The 22,957-nt window shown below is 41.9% G+C and overlaps 1 protein-coding gene across 3 annotated transcripts in view; it reads right to left on the reverse strand.

Moving 5' to 3' along the window:
* Chpt1 (choline phosphotransferase 1) overlaps positions 1–21,203 on the reverse strand; it is a 22,466-nt gene extending 1,263 nt beyond the window's left edge. The window contains exons 1-8 of one of the 3 annotated variants that reach the window (XR_007835887.1): positions 20,840–21,203; positions 15,652–15,799; positions 13,499–13,640; positions 8,666–8,750; positions 7,227–7,358; positions 4,797–4,955; positions 4,286–4,411; positions 1,108–1,311 (exon numbers count right to left, since the gene is read on the reverse strand). Coding sequence is in view for 2 of the 3 variants with exons in the window: in XM_051206352.1 (XP_051062309.1) it covers positions 1,180–1,311; positions 4,286–4,411; positions 4,797–4,955; positions 7,227–7,358; positions 8,666–8,750; positions 13,499–13,640; positions 15,652–15,799; positions 20,840–21,112 (1,197 nt within the window). In the remaining variant the exon portion in view is untranslated. Of the gene's footprint in view, positions 1–933; positions 1,312–4,285; positions 4,412–4,796; positions 4,956–7,226; positions 7,359–8,665; positions 8,751–13,498; positions 13,641–15,651; positions 15,800–20,839 lie in introns of those variants that run through there. The other 2 variants (XM_051206351.1, XM_051206352.1) reach the window with 2 other exon arrangements.
* Between the last annotated feature and the right edge of the window lie 1,754 nt (positions 21,204–22,957).

The following is a 22,957-nucleotide window of genomic DNA, read 5'->3' on the forward strand; positions in this document are numbered from 1 at the left end:
TTACCATGTGAAGCCTTCACTCTTCCACTTAGCTATGTCTGCAACATGGGATATAAACCTGAAGTATCATTCAGACTTTTAAGACCTTTCAGTTTATCAGTAGTTAAGAGAGGGAAAGTAAGTACTTCAGAGTGTTTTCTCTGTATTCACCTATTTTTACCTTTTGAGAAATATATACATTTTTTAAAAAGTATATGTTTGTCTGATTATTTCGTCATATAGCATATAGCCTATTTTGTTTGAAATTAGAAATAAGGTCACATGGGCCATAAGATAACACTGAAGAGTGTTAAGTGTTAAGATAATTTTAGTACTTTTAAAGAGAATCTTAAGTATTTTCAACTGAAAATAGAAAAGACAATAAGTACCTAATGTACTTAGTGTTGAGTAGTGACACCTTTTGCCATTTTTTTTTTTTTTTTGAAGATACTAATTTGCTTTCCTGTCAATTATTTTAGCTTCTTTTGTCTTCCTTTGGAGACTTAAGGTCTTTTTTTTTTTTTTTTTTTTTTTTAATGGAAGTAAATTTTTTAGTTGGACTAAGGCACAAAGAGTCACATTATGCTGAATTGGTACAACAGATTCCTTTTACTAAACAGATTACAACAAAATTCCTGTAACCATTGTTTTAAATTCTAGATAGTACACTAAAGTATATCAATGTATACATCTTTTGAACAATGGCTATTATATAAAAGTATTTCTCAGACTATCACTTGACTCAATTATAGCATTATCATTATATACTTAGTATTTTGAGCTCACTTTTCAAGTTTCATCAATCAAGTGTCACTGCCATCACTGCCAAGAAGGCTAGAAATTCTTTTAAGTTCTGAATATTTGTGTAATCCTTTGGTAATCAATATCCCGAGTCTGACAGGTATTTTGTAGACACAGTGCCATTTAGAATCATTGGGGTTCAATTTCTTACTGTCCTTAGTATTCAAATTTAGTTTTTGTTCTTGTTTCTAATTCATACATTATATTGTACTGATGTATGTGATAAAATATGTTAATGACAAGAGGGACTCATTACTGACAGACATAATGGAAACTACTAGATTTATGTTTTACATTTAAACATAACCTTATAGATAATATACTAGCCTCCTGCATAAGGGGATTTCCTTCACACATAGGTTCCCCTAACTGCTTCTCCTCTTTTCCTGGGGCTACTAGTCAGTCAATATGCTTGTGAACCTGTTCAGGTGTTTGTTGACATGAAGTCTTGAAGATATTTAGATGAAGGTGTCTTGAAATTTGCAGGCACAAAGAACTAAAGTATATCATCATATCAAATGAAGAAATGACCTTTGGAAACAAAAAAGAATATAAAATGGGTTACATTTCATCTTTTTCTAAAAATACAATTATTTTCCTATCAGCCCCAACTCCCACCTCAAATGTCCTTAAAATTGCTAACTGAAATATTATATTTTAGAATACCTTTCATACTTAAATCTTACTATGGCCTTAGTGTTCTTTGTTGTTGTTGTTTTTGTTTGTTGGTTGGTTTGTTTTTAACAGGGTCTTGCTATGGAGCCCAGGCTGGCCTTAACTCCTGTCACCCCTCTTGCCTCAGCTTGCCAAGTGCTAAGATTATAAGCATGTGCCACAATGTCCAGATATCCTGGGTATTTATAGAAATTGAAACACAGAGGTAAAAAGACCAATGTACAAATGCTCAAAAGTACAAGAAAGAACCCAAGTCTTCTGACTCTACGTTCTCTATCAACTTTCTGACTCACGTTCTCTATCAACTTTCTGCCATTCAGTGAAGCCACAGATTTCCTAGTAGAAGGGGCTGTTCGTGTATTTTTATTCCTTATACATTTAAGAACACAAAAGGCCTAGTTGAGTGGAGCATACATAAAGTTGCACTGTATTCAAATCTAAAAAAAAAAAAAAATCTCTAGATACTGCCCAGAGATTAGAGTCAAATACTTTCCTTCAGAAAATAAAGCCCAGAAAAAGCTTTTTAGGAATGGAATTCTCACCCACAGGAAAAGCTTTTTATTTGCTTGGAAAATTCTGCCATGCCCTTTATATCTCTGAAAGCTTTCTCCATATTTTGTGTGTCGGAATTGTCTTTTACAGTGTTTACAGAAAAAACATTCTCAGTTCACCAGATTGCTCTATCATTGCTGTAAATCAGGCCAATTACTATTTAAAAATAGGTGCTTTAGCCAGATGGTGGTTGTGCACACTTTTGATGCCAGCACTCAGGCAGGTGGATCTCTTGAGTTTGAGGCCAGTCAGGTCTACAAAGTGAGTTCTAGAACAGCCAGTGCTTCACAGAGAAACCTTGCCTCCAAAAACAAAACAAAAAATAGATGCTTGATTCCCCCCTCCCTTTGATCTCAAGGTCACACACACATACACAGAGCTTACATTACCTGAGCAGATATACCTACTCTTTCCTCTAGAAGATTCAGAGTTTCAAAGTCTAACACTGTGAAGTGCTCAGACACAAATGGGCCCAGGGATCATGGGGGGTGGGGGGGGAGAGGGGAGGTGGCTGGAAAGACTGAAAGACCCAGAGGCTGGGGAGAACTCAGGCAAAACAATGTCTTTTGGATGCAACAGGATAATGAGCTCACAGCAGTTACCAGTTACGTGCTTGTCTACATAAGATGAAGCCAGTCAACCATTTCAGCATGAAGGGGCAGGTCGCCACCCCTATCTAAGGAGTTACTGACAAATGAAGGTTGGTAGGCAGGAGAGGGAAAGCCCATTTTAATAGTTTAGCCCCCACACCCAAGAGTATATGAGTAGTACAAACTGTACTCATTGGGCTATTTTTAAAAGGGGCATGAAGTTAGGAGGGGTGTGAGGTGGGAGAGGGTAGAAGTGGGAAGAGTTAGGGGAAGAGGTACTGGTGAATATAATCAAAATACTTAATATGCATGCATGAAATTCTCAGGAGGTATGTTTTAAAAATCTTGCACCAAGTTTTCAAGGTATGAATAATAATTTCCTATTTGGGTTGTTTTACAACCACAAAATTGATGTTTCTTAATTTGTGGGGTGTTTTTTTTTTTTTTTTTTTTTTTTTTTGAGCCATAAAAATAGAGATAGGAAATTAAAAGGAAATTAGTTATAAAAGACTTTTCAGAATATTGCTTAAAACCATTTACTATTCACCAGAAAGTTTTTTAAAAAAATGAATATCATTCCTGGGAATAATGGAAGATGGAATGGAATATCAATTAATAGTAGACAGTTTATTCCAGTAAGTTTAATGTTGTGTAACCTATTAGAGGGTCATTTTGTACCTATTCACAAAACAGGATGATCATGTGAATTAGTAAAACATCCATATATATTACTAGCAATTTGATAAAAGCCAGTGAGGGCCATAGGTGGGAAAAATATAGTAAAGCTATCTTTAGTTACCATAAAGTTCAATACCAACCATAAAGATAGGTCTCAATATTACAAAATGTTAATGGTCTATTTAATTTGGTAAGATTGAAGTGTTACCAGTAATGGCTTTTCCTCAGAAATCTAGTATCTCTTCTAAGAAATATGTATATATACATTCCTTTTAAACAAACTTTTGTTATTTTGTGCATATGGGTGTTTTGCCTGCATTTGTATCTGTGCACCACAGGGGTGAATACCATGAGTGGAGGCCAGAATGGGACTGGAATCACAGATGGTTTTGATCTACCATGTGGGTGCTAAGATAAACTCAGGTCCTCTGGAAGAGTAGCTAGTGCTCTTAACTGCTGAACCTTTGTTCCAGTCTTGTACAGTCCTTTCTTAATCAGGGTATGGGCAATGAGAATTTAGCCTCTGCTTGATAACCAAATCATTAATAAATATTTTCACCAAGGGCTGCTGTATTCAAGGTTGCTTAGCTCAAACAGTCTTCAAATCTTATCCTGTTCTGTTTCTCCAGCATTAAGAGACAGTTTGGGGTAGAGTAAGTGCCAACACCAAGCCCATCTACTTGGCTTATTACCTGATACAAGCTGGGGATAACTTTAATAAACATAAGTTGGAAAGTCTTGAGCAAAGTGGAATGTTTATAAATCTGTTCTGATTTGGGGGAATGAAAAGTCATCTTTAGGTGCACTGCTGTATTTCTATGATCTAGGTTGTTGAAACCCTGACCTCTCACATATGCCAATCACTTCTACACATAATATAAAATGATTCATGGATTAAAAGTAAATTAAATTTAAATATGCAGAGATACTATATAGGCTATATATGATCCCACTGAAATGCTTACACCGTGAGCTGACATGTTAAAAAATAAAAGCTCAAAAGTACTTACCATTGCTATCCATAGAACAACATATTCATCTATAAAATTATTAAAGTACTGGTCTAAAAACAAAAGACCCGGACCAACAAACACAGTGTCTTGAAGATACAGTTCACTTTTTGTCATGTGAGCTATCTATAAAAAAGCAAATAAAACAATGTCACTAAGTTTTAAGTGTTTTTCTTAATTTTCAGGACACATTTATGACATTAATTCACTATTAAGACAAGTCCATTTCATTTAATATTTGATAAAGAAATACTTAATGTATATCACAAGTTCATGAGCAGATAACTTATTAAAAATCCTAAAATTTAAATTTCTTGATATGAGGAAGCTATAATAGAATATTATTGAGAAACGAGGGAATTGACTATACTATTAACTCATAGTTTTACCTGGAACACAGCTATTTTTTTTTGTAAAGGAAAGCCAACATCTTATAGGACTTATAAGTTTGATAAGAAAATGTGGAAAGCTATAATATTTATATATCATGAATCATAAAAGAATTTCTTACCACCAATTTTTGTGCAACTTTAGCAAAGACACATCCGAACATTAAGGTATAAAGGCAAGGGTGCCTTTCAAATACATTTGTTGCAGACTTTTTATAGATCATTATTGCCAATATAATAATTAATCCTATGTGGAGTCCAGGTGACAAAACACTGGTACCCTATGGGATAAAAGCAAAACAACCAATAGTAAATACAGAAAAAGGATAAATAACAGCCTACCATAATGTTTCATGAAAAACATGCTGAAAAGCACCAATAAACTGTTAGAACATACTTTCATGTTCTTTACATTTCAACTAGAGCATTTAAATTTGATTTTCAGTACAGACAAAAACATGATTTTTTAAAAATACATTCTTTGTGAAGTGGAGGAAGCACAGTTCTAGGGACAATGACCCCAGAAGGCCATGATAATGAGGGCTTGGAAGAGGGTCAGAGATAGTGACAGGTGAGACCCAAGGGATTAATAACTAAAGAAACCTATCAACTTTGAGAATTCTTTCTAGCAAATGTAAATGAGACAAGAAGTTCAGAAAGGTTCATGATTATGCTGCCCATCCCTGGTACAGGAAGTTAAATTCAGCTCACTTGGAATAAAAGACGACATAAGGCATCAACATTGAATGCTGTGACTACTCAACCCCAAGTACACTTTGCTAAAATCACTGTTAAGAACTCTTAAATTGTTCAAGCCCCAGCAGCTGGAAGTAACTCCAGGCTGTATGTGCCTTTTTGGGGTACAAAGGCTGCCACTGCTCTATGCCAAACAGCTACTTGAAAGTTGCTGTAATACAGTATCAAAGATCCACAAGGCTCTTTAAAAACAACTTAAGATATTTTATAATTTTTTACCTGCCATTTTTACATAAAGCTACTGATACCCAGAATATTAACTTTTCACATAAAATAATTTTTTTCTTAAGTGTTCTTTGTGTAATAGTAGCTTCTGATCTGTGGATTATTATAGGGGCATCTGTGACTATTTTTGGGGTATGCAGAACCTAGCCCAGCAATGAGAAACTGTGTAGTTGGAGCAAACAAGGCCCTCCAGCTAACAAGATATACCTGAGGAGGAGACAGAGAGGGCTTCAATCAAAAGGGGCTGTTTCTGCAGAGTTATTCACCAATGACCTTACTTCCATGCCCTGGGGAAGAAGGGGCTATCCTCAGACTACAGATAGCAAGATTTATAGGCTGGCCTTCTAGAAAGCTTAACAATGTTGTCCTCTCTCAGAGAGTCAATAGGAGAAAGAATATTGTAAATATTTTTTTTTTTTTTTTTGAGGCAGGATCTCATGACCTTGACTCTCCAGTGCTGGTATTATATGCATGTGCCACCAGGTCCAGCTCTGAAGATCTGTTTCATGTAAAGAGTATATTGTGGTATATGGATTAATTTACACTTTCTCCAAACCCCTGGGTTATACAATGATAAGGGACAACATGCATATATATATATATATATATATATATATATATATATATATATATATGTATATATATATGTGTGTGTGTGTGTGTGTGTGTGTGTGTGTGTGTATAAAATCAAAATAGGAGGCCATTTTTTTTTTTTTTTTTTTTTTTTTTTGGAGACAGGGTTTCTCTGTGTAGCTTTAGAGCCTATCCTGGCTGGCTTCGAACTCACAGAGATCCACCTGCCTCTGCCTCCAGAGTGCTGGATGTGCACCACCACCACCCAGCATACTTTAAAGTAATTCTTAAAAGCCATTCTAATAGTTTTGTTATAAAATGGCATTAAGTACTACCTTCTTAAGGCCAACTACCTTGAAGATATTATTAGACTTTTTAAAAACATGGATTTCACATGTCAGAAATTCTTTATTTTCCTTAAAAGTACTGACTTTTTAAAACAATATAATTTCCCATTTGTAAAACCTTTGACCTTTGACATCTCCTTGCTGCTGGTTTGATCCAGGTACAAAATGAAAGCAAATGAAAGGCACTGATAATGCCTATGGTTATTATGTGCAATAATAAAACACTCAAGGAAAGAAAAATGCTTCAAGTCTAAACGTTTTAAAATGCTTTTGTGTGTAGTGAGATAGTCCATCTGTGTCACTGACCACGCCCATTGGGGGTAGAGCCATGGGCGGAGTGACCTGTGGAAGGAGGTCGGAGGGGGCCAGGAAAGGCGCTCTCTTTCTGGTGTGACTCGGACAGGAGAGGATCGGGTTGAATTTCCTGGTGTTTATCTGTCTAGGTTGTAAGTTATTTCTCCCTGAATAAACATCTATTCGGCCTATTTGTTTATCCTGATCCTTATTTAACCGCGTTATTTATGTTATGTGTCTACAACGAATTCTTCAAGATAATTGGCTTCTTCTTGAGTTTTGGGGTACTTGGATATCTTTTTATAATGACAATTTATTATATGTTAATATTGAAAGATGAAGAAAATGATGTCTTACTGCAATAGTAGATCCATTCTTGCCAACACCACCATGGAGGATCACATGGAAATAATTTGAACAGGAAAATATTGCTCCACCTACTACTCCAAGAACTGGAAAGATCTTCAGTTTTATTTCTAGAATAGGTATCTTTAGGGGCAGAGGGAAAAAAAATCAGAAGAAAACTGAGTTTCTGTCCTTACTAAATCGAAAGAAATATGGCATGGTCATGTACAACAGGCTATCCTTTTTCACAAAATCAGCCCTCAGCTTCAAGAATACAAACAGGAACTTTCCTAGGATTGCGTTAGTAACTGAAAAATGAGTACTCAAATCAGTTTAATTTGTATATGGATCATAATTGAATAGTTAATTTTACAAGCCTTTATCTGACTTCATCATAAAAAAGTTCACTGGAATTCACATCTTCCAAAAGGCAGCATCACAGAAGAGGCAGACACCATGATCTGCACTCTACATGTGATGAACACATGTGTGCATGCAAAAAACTGTTTAGATCCAGGATTAAACCTCCGCAATATATTTACCTGTAGTCAACTGTTGCTCGAGACAACTTCCAAAGGCAGCAAAGGATTTAAAAACAGTAACAATGAATTGCTAAATGCTATAGCTAATTTTGAAAATAGACTTTGAGAGATGATACCAAAATTTGTGAAAACTGTAGACTAGCAGCTAAATGTAGAAAACCGTAAGTATCATAGTTTGTGAAAATAAGGTATGTTTTCTCCCTATGGAATTGCCAAAAACCCTGAATGAAATGAGTTAAGATTCAGTTGCAAATTGAAGACAACCGCACCTGATTTAATAACTGGAATTGCCCAACTGCTCCTTGGTCCACATTCAGCATCCAATGCACTCAGGTCAATAGTACCGTGTCCTTGATTCAAGGTTTGGAATGTTTGGGGAAGGCATGACTACTCGAGAGTACACTCAGTCTCTGTCTGAGCTTACAGGTATGAAGTAACTGAGAATTTGAAATAGTTAAGTGCCACAGGGAAACTTGTCATTGTTTTTAAGTAGGGCTTGATTTTAAGTGTGTGTGTGTGTGTGTGTGTGTGTGTGTGTGTGTGTGTGTGTGTGTGTGTGCATGGGGGTAGGGGATATTTAGGGACAACTTTCAAATATATTTTACTAAATCTTCTAAAATATTTGTTTTATGTAATAAATTTTGCCCTAGGAAAAAAAGGTAATTTCAGTGGATTTTTTTTTCTCTTTTGTATTAGGAAAATAGGGACAGTTTCTGTGAAATAAAACATTGATTTCAGAAGAAAATGTCATGTAAATAGAGTATACAGAATAGTAATATTATTAAATGAAAGAAAACAGCTTAGAAAAGAGAATTTTAACTCCAAGGATTTCTAAAGACAGGCAACAATTTAATATCTTCCTATGTACACAAAGAGTACTTAAATATTGATTAAAATATTTAGATTTACCGTATAGTCCCACATTGTTGCGCCTCCAAATGTAGACAATATAAAGATGATCATTAAAGCTACCTGAATCTCAGTTACATCCACTCTACAGAGGAAGAACAAACAGCAGGTAAGTGTTTGTAAACCAAGTTCTTGAACATGAAGGTGAGTTATCACATGCTCTATGGCACAAATGCAAATAAATCCTATAGACCTTGTTGATTTTTAACTTCTATGCCCATCACTGAATTTGGTATCAGCTGACTGCTAGGTAGAAAAGAACACTGGTTCTCATACAGGTAAATACCAGTATAGATACAGAAGAATTACTGTATACCATGTATCAGATTGCAAGAAGTTACTGAAACTACAGAACAAGACATTTATTTTCTACTTGATGTATTTGTGTGGTTTGGATTTTCAAAAGAAGTGTTACTCTTAAAAAAATTCACAAACACTCATAATAACACATGAATAATCACATGATTAAGGAAAATTAACATCATCATTATTATTGGTAACTGTGCTATGTGAGTGGAAGTCATAGGACAACCTTGGTGTGGGCCTCACCTTGCATGTCGTTGGAAACCAGTCTCCGTCATTTGCTGTTGCACGTGTCAGGCTAGCTGGCCTGCAAGTTTCTGGGCTCCTTCTGTCTTCACTCCCCATCTACCATGGAGGCACCGCCATCACAGACAATTGCTGCTGCCCCTGGCTTTATGTGGGACCCAGGGATTTGAACTCGCCCTCATGCCTGTGCAACAAGGACTTTACCCGCTGAGCCACTTCCCTAGTTCTAAGGCAGATTCCTCTTCCTCCTCCTCTTTCTCCTTCTTCCTCCTCCTCCTCTTCTTGGTGATCAGTATTTACTTTTTTATAACAAATATTTTTAACCCAGTTAGTGTGTGTGTGTGTGTGTGTGTCTGCACGCCATGGTTCTCACTACCATGTATGTCCCAGGAATCAAACCCAGGTTATCATATCAGGCTTAGTAGCAGCACCTTTATCCATTGAGACATCTTGGCTGTCCTATCTTTTAAAATTTATGTTATGTATATGGGTGTTTTGCCTTCATGTATGTAATATGCACCATATGTTTGCTTGGTGTCCATGAAGGCCAGAAGAGGGGGTCGGAGCTCTTGGAACTAGAGTTACAAATGTTTCTGAAGTGCCACATGAGTGCTGGAAACCAAACCTGAGTCCTCTGGGAGAGCAGCCAGTGCTCTTAACTGCTAAACCATCTTCCCAGATTCACCTAAGGTAAATTCTTAAACACTTAAGATAATTTCACTTATGAAGTAGAGAGAATTCTAACAGTTTCTTTATTATTTCCAATTTCTACAGACCAGGCTGGCCTTGAACTCATAGATCGATCCACCTGTCTCTGCTTCCCCAGTACTGGGACTAAGGCTTGTGCTACCATGCCTGGCCCTAAACATTTCTTTAACATCTTTTCACAAGTTGGAAGCTTAGCTGGGGAAGGTCTTGTCCTTAATCACTACTCCTTTCATTTCATTTAGCATTACTTTTAACCTCCTTGAGCATGGATTTAGCTCTATTGTATTTCCTGGTGAGTCTTTTCTCCTCAGACTGTGCATTTTCGATTTTCCCTTGCTCAGCTTATTCCTTTTCATTATAGATTTGCATAAGACTGGTCGCTAATAACCAAGCAACACAGTCAATACCAGGAGGTTTTGAAATCTCCTTTGCTAATGCCGTTAATCCAAAAACCATTCAATTTTGCCTCAGGCAAACTTTTCAGACACAGGCAAAAAGAAGCTACATTCTTCACCAAAACATCACAACTCTAGGCCACTTAACTACTATTGTTCTCTGGAACCTTGTTAGTCAGGCCATTATAATCTACTCTCAGTACATGGTCTTCCCTGCCCGTTAGTATAAGCCCCACTTAAAGCATCCAACTGCTTCTTTTAAAATTATCTTATTTTCACTGTATGTGCATTGCTGTTTTGCCTGCATGAACGTGTGTATGAGGATGTCAGGTCCTCTAGAACTGAAAGTTAACAGTTGTAACCCACTATGGGGGCTGGGACTTGAACCCAAGTCCTTTGGAAGAGCAGTCAGTGCCTTAACCACTGCGCCATCTCTCCAGCCCTCTCAAGTGCTTTCTTAATAACCCAAAGTCCCAAAGTGCACATTCCATCAACAAGCAGCGTGTTCAAGTCAGTAACAGCAACCCCTCACTCCTGGTACCAACTTCTGTACTAGCTAATGTTCTATTATTGTGAAGAGACACCATGAACATGGCAAGTCTCACAAAGTAAAACACTTAATTGGGGCTGACTAATGGGTTCAGAAGCTTAGTCCATTATCATAGTGTGGCAACATGCAGCAGACATGGTAATGGACAGTGGCTGTGAGTTTTATATCCAAATCACGAGGACATAGCATGACAGAGAGAGACACTGGGCCTGGCTTGAGCATTGGAAACCCCAAAGCCCACACCCCCCTAGTGACACACCTCCTCCAACAAGGCCACACCTCCTCCAACAAGGCCACACCTCCTAAGCCCTTCAAACAGTGTCACTCCTGGCGTCCAAGCTCTCAAATTTGTGAGCTCTTGGGGACAATTCTTATTCAGATCATCACACCAGTCATTTGTATGCAGCCCTAAACATACTTCCGGCACTTTGTATTATATATTTATGTGAAATGGCAAAAATTAAAAGGTCAATTCTGAAAATGTTTAAGACAATCTACATCCTCCAATATCAAACATTCAGTCAAATTTATTCTTTAGGTACAAATACATGAGCACATTTAACTCATTAAAATGCAAATTTGCCTTTATCTGTATTGTTCTACTTTATGCCTGGGTGTCTTGTCTGCATGCATACAAGTCTGTGTACCGCTTGTATGCCTGGGGCCTTTGGAGGGCGTTGGATCTCCTGGAACTGGAGTTACAGATAACTAAAGCTATGAGTTGCCACATGGGAATCAAACCCAGGTCTGAGCCATCTCTCCAATCCCATTGCATTTATCTTTAATAAAATTACATGTTTATGTCCTTTTTGAAATAAAATTCCTAATGATTTGTTACCAGTCAATGTTTGAGTATCCATTTTATAAGCCTATATACCCATATTACATAGTTTTTCCCTCAGGAATAATGGGGTTACAAGTAGAAACAGCTTAAGCAGTCTGTTTTAGAGTTCATATCTTAAAACACTGGTTCCAGAATTTCATCTGCAATTTTATATCCTTTGAATAATTTTACCTATACTTAAGACTATCATCTTACATTCTAAATCCATATCTCCAAACTACATCTTTTTCCTCTGAAGTCCAAATTTTTATATTTACCTACTTTACATCTCTGCTTAGATACTTGTCTTAGAAAATCCAATAAATGCAGGGATTCCATTTTTAAAAAGATATAGAAGAAAACCTCTCAACTGAGTTATTTGGGGTGTGGTTAAAAGAATAAAAGGGACTTATGCTTAACACCCAAATAAAAGAAAAATGTGAGTAAGAACATCCAGTATTTGCAACATCAATGGCAAGCAAACCCAAACTTCCTGGCTACCTGGAGAAATGGTTGCAAAGGTAAAATCACCAAGAAGGAAAGATACTAACATTTGCTAAAGACCTACTATGTGTGATACAACCTATAAATTATCTGGTGGTGTTTTTATTTTGGGTTTCTTCTTTGTATTGGAACAGTTGACTATTCTAGAAAAACAATCTCGGGGTTGATAGTCTTATCTTTACCTCTTAGGACTCATTATCAGTGTTGCAATATTTTCAGTAACAATGACAGAATTATATGTGGCCTATCAGTAACCGTCGTGGGTTTTAACTGGTGACTAGAAGCAGATAGAAAAGTGGGTAGATATTATAGAATGGGCTTTCTTCATGAAAGCAGAGAGCATGATGAGAACTGAGCTTTACCACAGGCTTTCTGTTAAAACTATGTTTACCCCAGGCATTGTCTCACATGCCCATCAGCCCTGAGCCCAGCGCTGCCACCACGCCCAGCTTTTCCTGTGTGGGTTCTCAAGGATGAACTCAGGTCTTGAGTTTACATGACAAGCACTTTACTAACTATTAGAATTCTGCAGGCCAAAAAACAACTGAAAAGATTATTAAAATTGACAAAATTATGAAGTTTATGGGAAGGGAATGAGTGACATCAGCAAGTCCTCACAAACAGAGTGGCATTTGCCTGCGGTGCCTACGGAGCTTCCCAAGGCAATGTGCAGCTCTAGCTTCTATAGGGTGCTTTCATGTGAGCTCACCCGACTTCCACAGCTGAGCCCTAGATGACTGCTGCTGGTGACTGTTGTCAAGGGGGTCATGATAATTTGACAAAAAGAAAATCATCTTTATTTGGGTATAACAGCTCATCCTTTAATTCCAGTGCTTAGCAGAGGCAACAACTGGATCTCCATGAGTGTGAAGCCAGCCTGGTCTACATAGTGAAATCTTGGCCAGTCAGGATTACATATAAAACCGTATTTAAGGAATTTTTTTTTGTTTTGTTTAAAATTCCTTAAATTCAACAACAGCAAAAATCCGTCAGTTCAACATCACATTATTTTATGAACTAAATAGAATTTGGGTACTATATATTGTTTGGGTGCTTATTTTATTTTATCCTGACCTTGAACTAGTAAATCTGAGAAAGAAGAAAACACATGTCATCGAATAATGAAACTATAAAAAATGCAGGATACCAGAACAGCTCTAGGCATAGCACTGATGGACTTTCCGATAAATTGGAAGAGTCTTAATTACTGAACAGAGCCTTCCTTAAGATGGGTAGATGCCATTAGAGATTATAAAAATGAATTTGGTTGCATTTTAAAATGTAGACTTTAAGAAAATGCTTACCTTCCAAATCTCAGTACCCCTGAGACGTAGGTCTGCCAGTGAGCACAGTAAAACATGAACATCCCCACAAAGGAGCAAAAGAACAACATATCAGGGTGTGTTCCCAGGCGAACAGCAACCGCAGCGCCAATGGCCATGAACACTGGAAAACAGATTACGAACAGTTAGGAATAAAACCAAGCCAGTCAATGGTGGTGCACACCTTTAATGTCAGCACCTGACAGGCAGAGGCAGGTGTGAGTTCAAGGCTGCCTGGTCTATAGAGGAGTTCAGGACAGTCGGCTACACAGAGAAATCCTGTCTTGAGAAACCAAAATAAATATATAAAACCAAGTGTGGCAGTTTGAAAGAAAATGGCTAGCCAAGGCAGCAGCAGTATTAGAGGGTGTGGCACTAGTAGGGGTGTGGCTTTGTTGGAGTAAATGTGGCCTTACTGGAGAAAGTGTCACTGCTGAGGTGGGCTTGAGGTCTCATATATGCTCAAGCCACATCCAGTGTTTCAGACCACTTCCTGTAGCCTTTGGGATCAAGATGTAGCTCCTTTTCCTCTCTTGGCTCCTTCTCCAGTACCATTCCGCCTGCGTGATACTGGACTAAACCTCTGAAATTGTAAGCCAGCCTTTAAAAACTCTTTTATAAAGAGTGGCGGAGGTCACAGTGTCTCATCACAACCACAGAAACCCTAACTAAGACACCAGGTAGTGAGTTACCCTGTTTAGAAATACAGTTTTAAGGGGCACAATCCTGGCATCAACATACAACAGTTAAAACAACAAATTCTATTCTTTATGATGCAAAGTTGAGCTTTGTTTATTTGTTTTTGTAGATTTACTTATGGGAGACAGAGAGCTGCTGGAGCCAAGGACAGTGGCTCAAGACCAGCATGCACTAGTGAGGCTCTGTGCAAAACCAACGGCAAAAGGGGCTGGGGGTGAAGCTCGGTGGGGATCACTTCTCTAGCAAGCACGGGGTCCCAGTTTCAACCCTCAGTACCAAAACAGCAGTAAAACACGCCCAAGGTAGGTACTTCCGTGAGGAAGTTGTATGTCTGGGAGCTAGGGTAGTTCACATTACAGGCAAACTTTTATGGAAGAGAGAAATATTTCTGAACTAAAGAAGACAAAAAGGAGGAATTCCCGGAATGGGTTGGGATTTTCCCAGCCAAGGGTTCATTAACTTTCCTGTCTTTTTATGGCATTTTCAGGATGTGTCATAGCGTGAGATTAATGACAGAAACAGGCAATTTCGCAATACTACCGATATGGAGATAGAATTACACTGAAGCAAGGGCATTTAGTGGTCATCTTGGTCCTAATCAGGTTTGGGGAGTAGCTCCGGGGCTGTATCAGGCATTCAATTGCTGTTTGTAATCTAACAAGGCTTGCCTGGAGATCAGAGTGCAGAGAGCTGAGCCACTAGTTGGCCATAGAGAACAGGCAGTGGTGGCCACATCTTTAATCCCAGCACTCGGGAGACAGAGGCAGATGGATCTCTGTGAGTTCAAGGCTACCCTGAATTACATGAGAGTGAATCGGTCTAAAAGAGAAACAGAGCTCACACCTTTAATCCCAGCACTAGAGAGGAACATAAGAGGCAGGAGCTCAGTGCAGTCTGAGAGCAGACGAGGATCTGTGGAGGCAGGATCTCCCATTTTGGTCTGAGGGAGAGATAAGGATAGTGGCTGGCCGCTTTGCTTCTCTGATCTTCGGCTTGAACCTCAATGTCTGTCTCTGGGTTTTTATCATCCATGCTACAAATTGGCTCTATGCTCTTTGCCTGTATAACCCACTTCATGTGTCTTTTTAGCCTTAAGAGGTTGAAGAGGGGCAAAGATCCATTCTCAGTAACCCTTCCAGCTGACACTGGGCGGTCTCCCCTGTATACTAAGAGAAAGGAGGATGTTAGCCATCTGACCCAGGGGAGTTGGAGGCTCTGTACGTAGGGGCGAGCTGGAGCCCTCACAGGATCATCTTAGCACAAAATGAACTTTGGAGCATCCTTTTAAAACACAACACACTGGGCAAAACTGCTCCCAAATATGTAAACCTCAGAAATGCACTGGCACCTCAAACAGCTCAGATCACTGAGGATTTTATGTTGTCACTGAAAAGCAAATACAGAATGAAAAAAAAAGCAAAACTCCGCTAACTTACCTGTGGAAAGAGAGTCACAGCCATGATCAAAGAGCTCTCCTAAAGGAGAACAAGAGTTTGTTCTTCTGGCTTGCTTGCCATCGATGGCATCCAGTGACTGGTAGATAAAGAGTCCCAGGGCACATAAAAAGTATGTCCAGTACGGCGCCTGCAAAGGAACCCGAGCAGGAATAAGTGAGTTTATGGAAACGTGAAGTACTGAGTGCTTCAGACGGTGACCCACATCCCTAGTCCATGGCTTTTCTAATATCCCCACACTCACAGACGGCACGTGCCAAATCTCTGCTGTAAGACCTTCAAGGCAAACTGCAGACCTGTCTGTGTCCACTCGTAATTGAGAAAAGAGACTGGATTTATTCTACTACCCATGGAAAGCAACCTGAGCTCTGTTGTGCAATAGTACTTTAACTAGGTAAAGACATCTTACATTTCTTTATGTTGTGGAATATTACTTTAATTATGTAATGGTGTGTTATATTTGTTGATGCTGCATTTGTTCAATTATGTAAAGGTGCACTAATGTTTCATCTTGCCTGCCTACGGCACCTAAGTAGTCTAATAAAAAGCTGAACAGCCAATAGCTAGGCAATAGAGAGATAGGCAGGGCTAGCTAGCAGAGGAAATAAATAGTAGGAGGAATCTGGGGGAGGGAGGGGAGGAGAAGAAAGGGGAGGAAGGAAGATGCCCAGCACCGACTGTCAGGTGGCTCACAACCACCTGTAACTCCAGCTCCAGGGGCCTGGATACGTCTGGCATTCACAGATATGCAGACATAAGCAGAATATACTCAGACAGACAGACAGACAGACACAGTTTGAAATGCCAACAATCCTATGACCATGTGCTATTTAGGTTCTGGAAGAGCATCGATTCCAGGTTGTTGAACTGCAAACTCTCTGCCCTCTTCTGCGTCTGAGGCAGGCACTTAAAACCCTCCCCGTTCATGGTACTGACAGAGGAAGTCAGTAAAGTGAGAAAAGGCAGGGGTGTCAGGAACAGGCTTGCTCTCATTTCCTGAACAAATGGACTCCTCTGTGGGGCTTCTACCACAAAGAAAATCAATTCCTAACTGCTCAAGTGATTTGACTTAATAAGGGCGTACCACCTCTCATCAGTACACAGCAAAGGTTAGCGTGCATATGTGCATGCGCACGCGCACACACACACACACCCATGCATACATACATGTGCACACACACATGCACGCACGCGCACACACACTCGCACACACTCACACGCACATGCACACATACACACACGCACACACATACACACTCACGCACACACACACACCCATGCATGCATGCATGTGCACACACACATGCACGCACGCGCACACACACTCACACACGCACACACTCACACGCGCGCACACACACTCACGCACACGCACACACCCATGCATGCATGCATGTGCACACACACATGCACGAGGAAAAACACTCACGCACACGCACACACCCATGCATGCATGCATGTGCACACACACAGCACGCACATGCACACACACTCACACGCACATGCACACACACTCACACACACGCACACACATACACACGCACGCACGCACGCACACACTCACACACACACACACCCGGAAGGAGCAAAGGGGGGGGGCAGCAATCATCTAGCTTCTTTGCAACCAAGGCCTTCTGGCCCTGATTCTTAGGGGAGCCCTCTTGTTTCCCACAGCTCCTGTTTCTGTCTTCTTGTTTCTCCAGCAGTATGCTTTTAAATAACAAGCCATGCCTCAACCCGGAGAGAGGCTCTGTGTCTTCTCACAGCTGTCAGCATCCCCACCTGGCCAGCTGACCTCTCCAGCGACTAAACAGGTGGACCTTTACGTGGGTACAGAGGATTGAACCATATGCTAACTCATCCATCACTTTACTAATGGAGCTATCGCCCCAACACACAGCAAACTGGTTTTTATTTTGTGTTTTCAAGACAGGGTTTCTCTATGCAGCCATGGCTGCTGTAGAACTCACTCTGTAGACCAGGCTGGCCTTGAACTCACAGAGACCCACCTGCCTCTGCCTCCTGAGTGCTGGGTTAAAAGGTAAGCACCACCACCACCCAGAATAACTTCATGTTTTATTGATAGTTGATGCAGACTTTTCCAGGCGAAACAGTTTATTCCTAGAAATTAACTGGAGTGCCATCACCGAAGCCAGGGGCCCACAACAAGGGAAACTACCCTGAAAAGCTTCTTCTGGGCACATCTGGAAGGGGGTGAGGCAAGGAGGCGCCTCAGCTGCAGGGTTTATGCAAATATCTGCTCCCAGGTGCCAGAGAGGGCCTCCATGAACCCTGAGGCCCTGGTTTGCCCCCTCCCAGTCATTCCCCTGCTCCTTGGACTTTCACCTTCTGGCAAGCGGGAGCTAATGTTTTCTTTTAATAAGAGAGGCCACACCATTTTAAGACTCCTACCTTAATACATGACACTTGACAAAGTATTTAGCTCGTGAGAGAGAGAGAGAAGTGATTAAAAGGAAATCAGATCTCAAAGAACTGAACAGTGGAAATCTGTGGAATGCCTATTGCTTTTCCTTTCTGTCATTCCCCCCAAGAAATAATTCTCTATAGAGCAAAGGTAGTTACAATCCCAATTATTTAAAGCCAGGTATAAACCACTTGTTAAACCCCCAGGCAGAGTCATGTTTTCACACTGTAGGTAAAAGAAATGCACTCGTCAATGCCTTCAATCTGGTCCCAGTCTGCTGTGCGTATCTTCTTCATGAGACAGTGCTGATAGGACCATGAAAGAACAGGACAAAAGCCGCTCAGAACAGTGCCTGGCATACAGTAAATAGGCGGGCACACTGGCTACTAACTCTCATCGTTGTGGGAATTCAGAGGACCGCGGAGCTGATTTGACTTGGAAGAAAGAAATAAGTGCACAGGGTACCATTAGGGGAAATGGTGTTAAAATTGAGCACTGAAAGAAAGGTAGGTAATTGGGTGCGTGAAGAAGGGAGAGGATGAGAAGAGATAGTCCGGCCCGAGTACACGGGAGATGGCTGAGCAGCAAGCGTAGGAAGAAACCTGTAAAGACCATGTATAATGGAACACCACTATAGAAACTCAGTCAGTCACAGCCTCTTCAATTAGCATCCCTTCACTCACAGTCATGTTCTAGAAATAAGGGCATGGCTACTGAGCTCCAGTCTGCCTGATCAGCTAAGTGAGCCAGCCCTATCTCAAAAATAAAAGTATGAGTTCTCTGGCCCATCATGTTCAAGGCCCCTTGGTCAGTCTCCAATACGGCAGGTGCAGGGTGTGTGAAAACCCTATGAATCCAAGTCTAAGAATCAAAACCTTCCAAGCTAGGAAGGTCAATGAACCTCTGTGCACTTCAATTTTCCCTTATGAAAAAATACACCAGTTACTGCAGGCTGGCAGGAAGGAATTCCAAGATGGTAAAAAGGCCACCCTAGGAAGGGGAAACTCACTGGCCTCTTCAGGCTGACAGTAAAAACCGCAACCAAGGCAAAAGTCCTTCACACACTTGTATCATATAAAACGCCACTCGGGCCACCAAAACGATGTACACTTCGCAATCAGACTAACTTGGATCTGAAGTTTATCAAGCTGGGTCATTTATTAAAGCAAAAAATAGCCAGAAGCCATTGTTAAAATACAACAAACAAACAAACACCAATGTGGATCCTACAGCGCTGTTTCTTCCACTCTGGGCAGAAATGCAGGGTCCAATGGCATGCACTTCACAAACTGACATTTATCTCCCATTTACAGCTTCGCAATCTTACCGGGGCCATTCTGGCTCCATCCATCCATCCATCCATCGCCTAGAAGTTAACCACAAATGTATCTATCTCATCCATAGCCCCCCACCCCCACCCCCGCCTCTGGCCCTAAACAAAAGCTCTGGGACTCGTCCGTCTGTTCTTCTAAGTGCTGGGCAAATTCGTAAATAGCATCAAAGTTCATGGCTAAGCTGACCGATGCCAGAAACATCCAAAGACTGTCAGCCACATCCAAGCCCAATTCAAAGCTAAAAACTCTAGGACACGATTCACAGCAGTGTGTCTGTAATGTGTTGCGGGATAGTTTTAATCTGTTGAGTGAAGTGCAGTGTCCTACATTTATCTGCATTTTTCATCTGGTCATCACTGCCACCTTGTAAAATTGGCCGGACAGGCATTATTTCTATTTTCAACACGGGAAAACAGATCTGATAGGTTTGGCAGAGGCTGATGAGATGTCAAGTCCTTCACTTACAGACCTGTCATCCTTCGTCTTGATACAGTGCTTCTGGGGGCTCTGGAAACAGTAAAAACCCAAATCCCTGACAGCTTAGTGTTTTCAGACTACATAGAAACAAAGAACAATAGAGTGTTTGCTGAGGAATATATGATGAACACAGCCAGCGGCGGTCGAGATGCTTTAAGCTGCCTGTAAGCCCCTTTTAAAAAGTGTTTGCATGGATGCAGAGCATGAACTATTTCTGTTGAACTCCTGTTATTGTTATTGAACTCCGACCTCAAGTCTCACTTTTGGGCGCGATCTGTTTATATTTAATTATGGAGGGAGATTAAAGAAAGTAATGCCTCACAATCTGCAAGCAATGTGTTCCCTAAACAGTGTATCAAGGTGCCGTGCTACTGTTCCCTGTATAATTACAACTAATAAAATGCGTTGGCTTTTATCATCTCTAAATCTGGATAACTGATGGCAAGGGCTGTCACCTACATCCTGTTTGCTTCCCATGAGAAAGTCAATGAACCAAAGCAGAAGTTACCATCCAGAAATACCTTATCTTTGATCGGTTATGCCACCAGTAATTTCAGGGTCACTAGGCAGCACCTTTGAGAAACAAGGTTATGAAGTGCCAAAGGGTTTCCTCAACCCACCCACAGGTCCTGCCAGCACGGAGATGCAGGTGTGCAAAGTGCAGGCTGGCGGTCCCCACAGTCAACCTCCCTTCCAGTCAGTCCACGGCGCCAGGGACACGGGGCCGGGGCCGTGACCTTGACAGTCCCCGGGGGGGGGGGAGCTCAGCACGGCCACGGGACCGGGGTAGTGGCGTGGCCGTCTCTAGGAGCCCGGGGGAGGCTGAAAGTGAACCGGGAGACCCGGAGGATGCTCCGCCAACAAAGGGTCCCCCTCCTCCCCGGAGGGAGGCCAAGGGTTCCAGGGGAGCGCCCCGGTGGGCGGCCAGCCCTACCTCCTCCGTGACCGTGGGGCAGTAGAAGATGAGCACTAGAGTGGTGACCAGGTTGATGGCGAGGCCGATGAGGGTGATGGTGTTGGGGGCCACCCAGAGCGGGGTCCTTTGGAGCAGCCAGGTCCAGTAAAGCTGCAGCGGGGGCTCGAACAGCGACTCGCCCACCGCGGTGTAGCGGTGCTCCTCCAGCCGACGCAGCTGCGCGGCGCTCAGCGGCTCGCCCAGCGCCTTCACCCAGCGCGGCGCCGGCCTGGCCCCGGCGCCCGCCGCCATGGCCGCCTGCGGGGCCCGGCGCGACCCAGCGCAGCCCGCGGCCCGCGCGGGGGGCGGAGAGAGCCGAGCGAGGGCGCAGCCTCCGCGCCAGCTCCGCAGGTGGGACTCAGGCAGCGGCGGGGGCGGGGCCTCGCGGGGCGGGGCGGGGCGGGGGGCGGGGCCTCGCGGGGCGGGGCGGGGCGGGGCGGGGCCGCCCTGGTCCTGAGTCTGCCCCTGTGTGTGACTTTCCTATTGGGCCTTGGTCTTCGGCCTCTGCCCACGTTTCTGTGGCGACGGCTCGCTAGCCTGGACCGTGGCAGAGCTGGGTTGTCTACCGAGTGTTCTAGTGTGCCTAGGCTCCGGCCTTTTTATTAATCAGGAAGATGCATGTACCGATCAGGAAAACTCTCAAGCACCGTGGAGGGATGTGGCCCCTCCGCATATCGACTCAGTTAACCCTCACGGCGGGATCAGACAGTGAGGTTTTAAAATGAATATGTAAAAGCTAGCAAACAGACAAAACCCAGACCTGAGAAATATTGTCAAAGGGGAACTGAATGTTTGAAACCCAAACGCCTGTTTTTCCGACCGTTTGACATTCACAGGGTGGCTGTTTTTTTAGACACACCCTTCCTGGAGTAGAGAAAAATCTAAGTTTCACAGAATGGTTGAGAAGGCTGATTGCCACATAATGGAAGGTCACCAGACCCTTACCTCACAATGCACCCATTTGGACTGGGAACATCCTGTCATAAGCACGTTCCATTGCCTAACCAGACGTAGACCGGCCACTGTTGCTGTTCACATCCTGGGTCCGATCTGGTTGCATCTTTCTAAGGCATAAGACAAGTTCCACAATCTCCGGCTGAGCAACACGAACAGCAGATGCATTCTGCCTCACAGTACTTTGACAAAGCGACAGCAAACTTGGACCTGAAGGCCACCGCCACCTTCTCATTTCCCACAGTCCACTACAAAAGTGTGCTCTTTAGATTTTTAGATTATTGGGGTGGGGGGAAGGAAATCGAAATAAGAACAATGTGATGTTGGAACTTACGAAATTTAAACTTCAGTTCTGTGACTATGGCTGTGCTTATTTCAACAGCAGTGGGGAGTTGTAAAACAGGATGGCTTACAAAGGCTTGAATGTTGACTACCTAGCCTTTCACAAAACAGCTTTGGCAGGCAGGCAGTGGTGGAACACTCAGGAGACAGATACAGGCGTGGGGGGAAAGGCAACACCTGCATTATATGTCCCTAGCATTTTATTTATTTTGTTTCCAGGCTTTGAACCTAGGGCCTTGCTCTCTATTGCTGAGTTTTATCTTCAGTCCTTTTTTGCTTTTTATTTTGAGACAGGATCTTTCTATGGAGCCCGGACTGGTCTTGAACTTGTGATCCTTGTGCCTCAGCCTCCGGAGTAGCTGGGATTACGAGCAAGTGCCACACCTGGCCTCTTCTAATGGGACATGATTGTAAAGGGACAGCGAGCATGCTCAGAAGGTATTGGCTGTTGCTTTAGGCTGCACTACTATGACTTGAATGAGACAGAGATCCACTTTTCCCAAACATAATGGCTGGGTATGAAATCAAGGGTTGCTGCAAAAGCTCAGTGTGTGACAGACAGTTTTCTTCCATTTCACTGTCTGCTTCCTTTAGGGAGCCCGGGTCAAAAATGGGTGCTCACAATTTCCAACCAATTGGAAGGAGGGAAAGAGAAGGGAGCTGAACTCTCTTGCTTTGAAGGTCATGATCCAAAGCTGTATTCCCTGCTTCTGACAGAACCCCGCCATGTGAGTGTAACACCTATTTGGGAGAAGAACTAGAAGTGTAGTCTTCTGGTGGCCAACAATTTGTATGGCTGAT

This window comes from Phodopus roborovskii, unplaced genomic scaffold, assembly GCF_943737965.1.
Source record: "Phodopus roborovskii unplaced genomic scaffold, PHOROB, whole genome shotgun sequence".
Classification (NCBI taxonomy): Eukaryota; Metazoa; Chordata; class Mammalia; order Rodentia; family Cricetidae; genus Phodopus; species Phodopus roborovskii.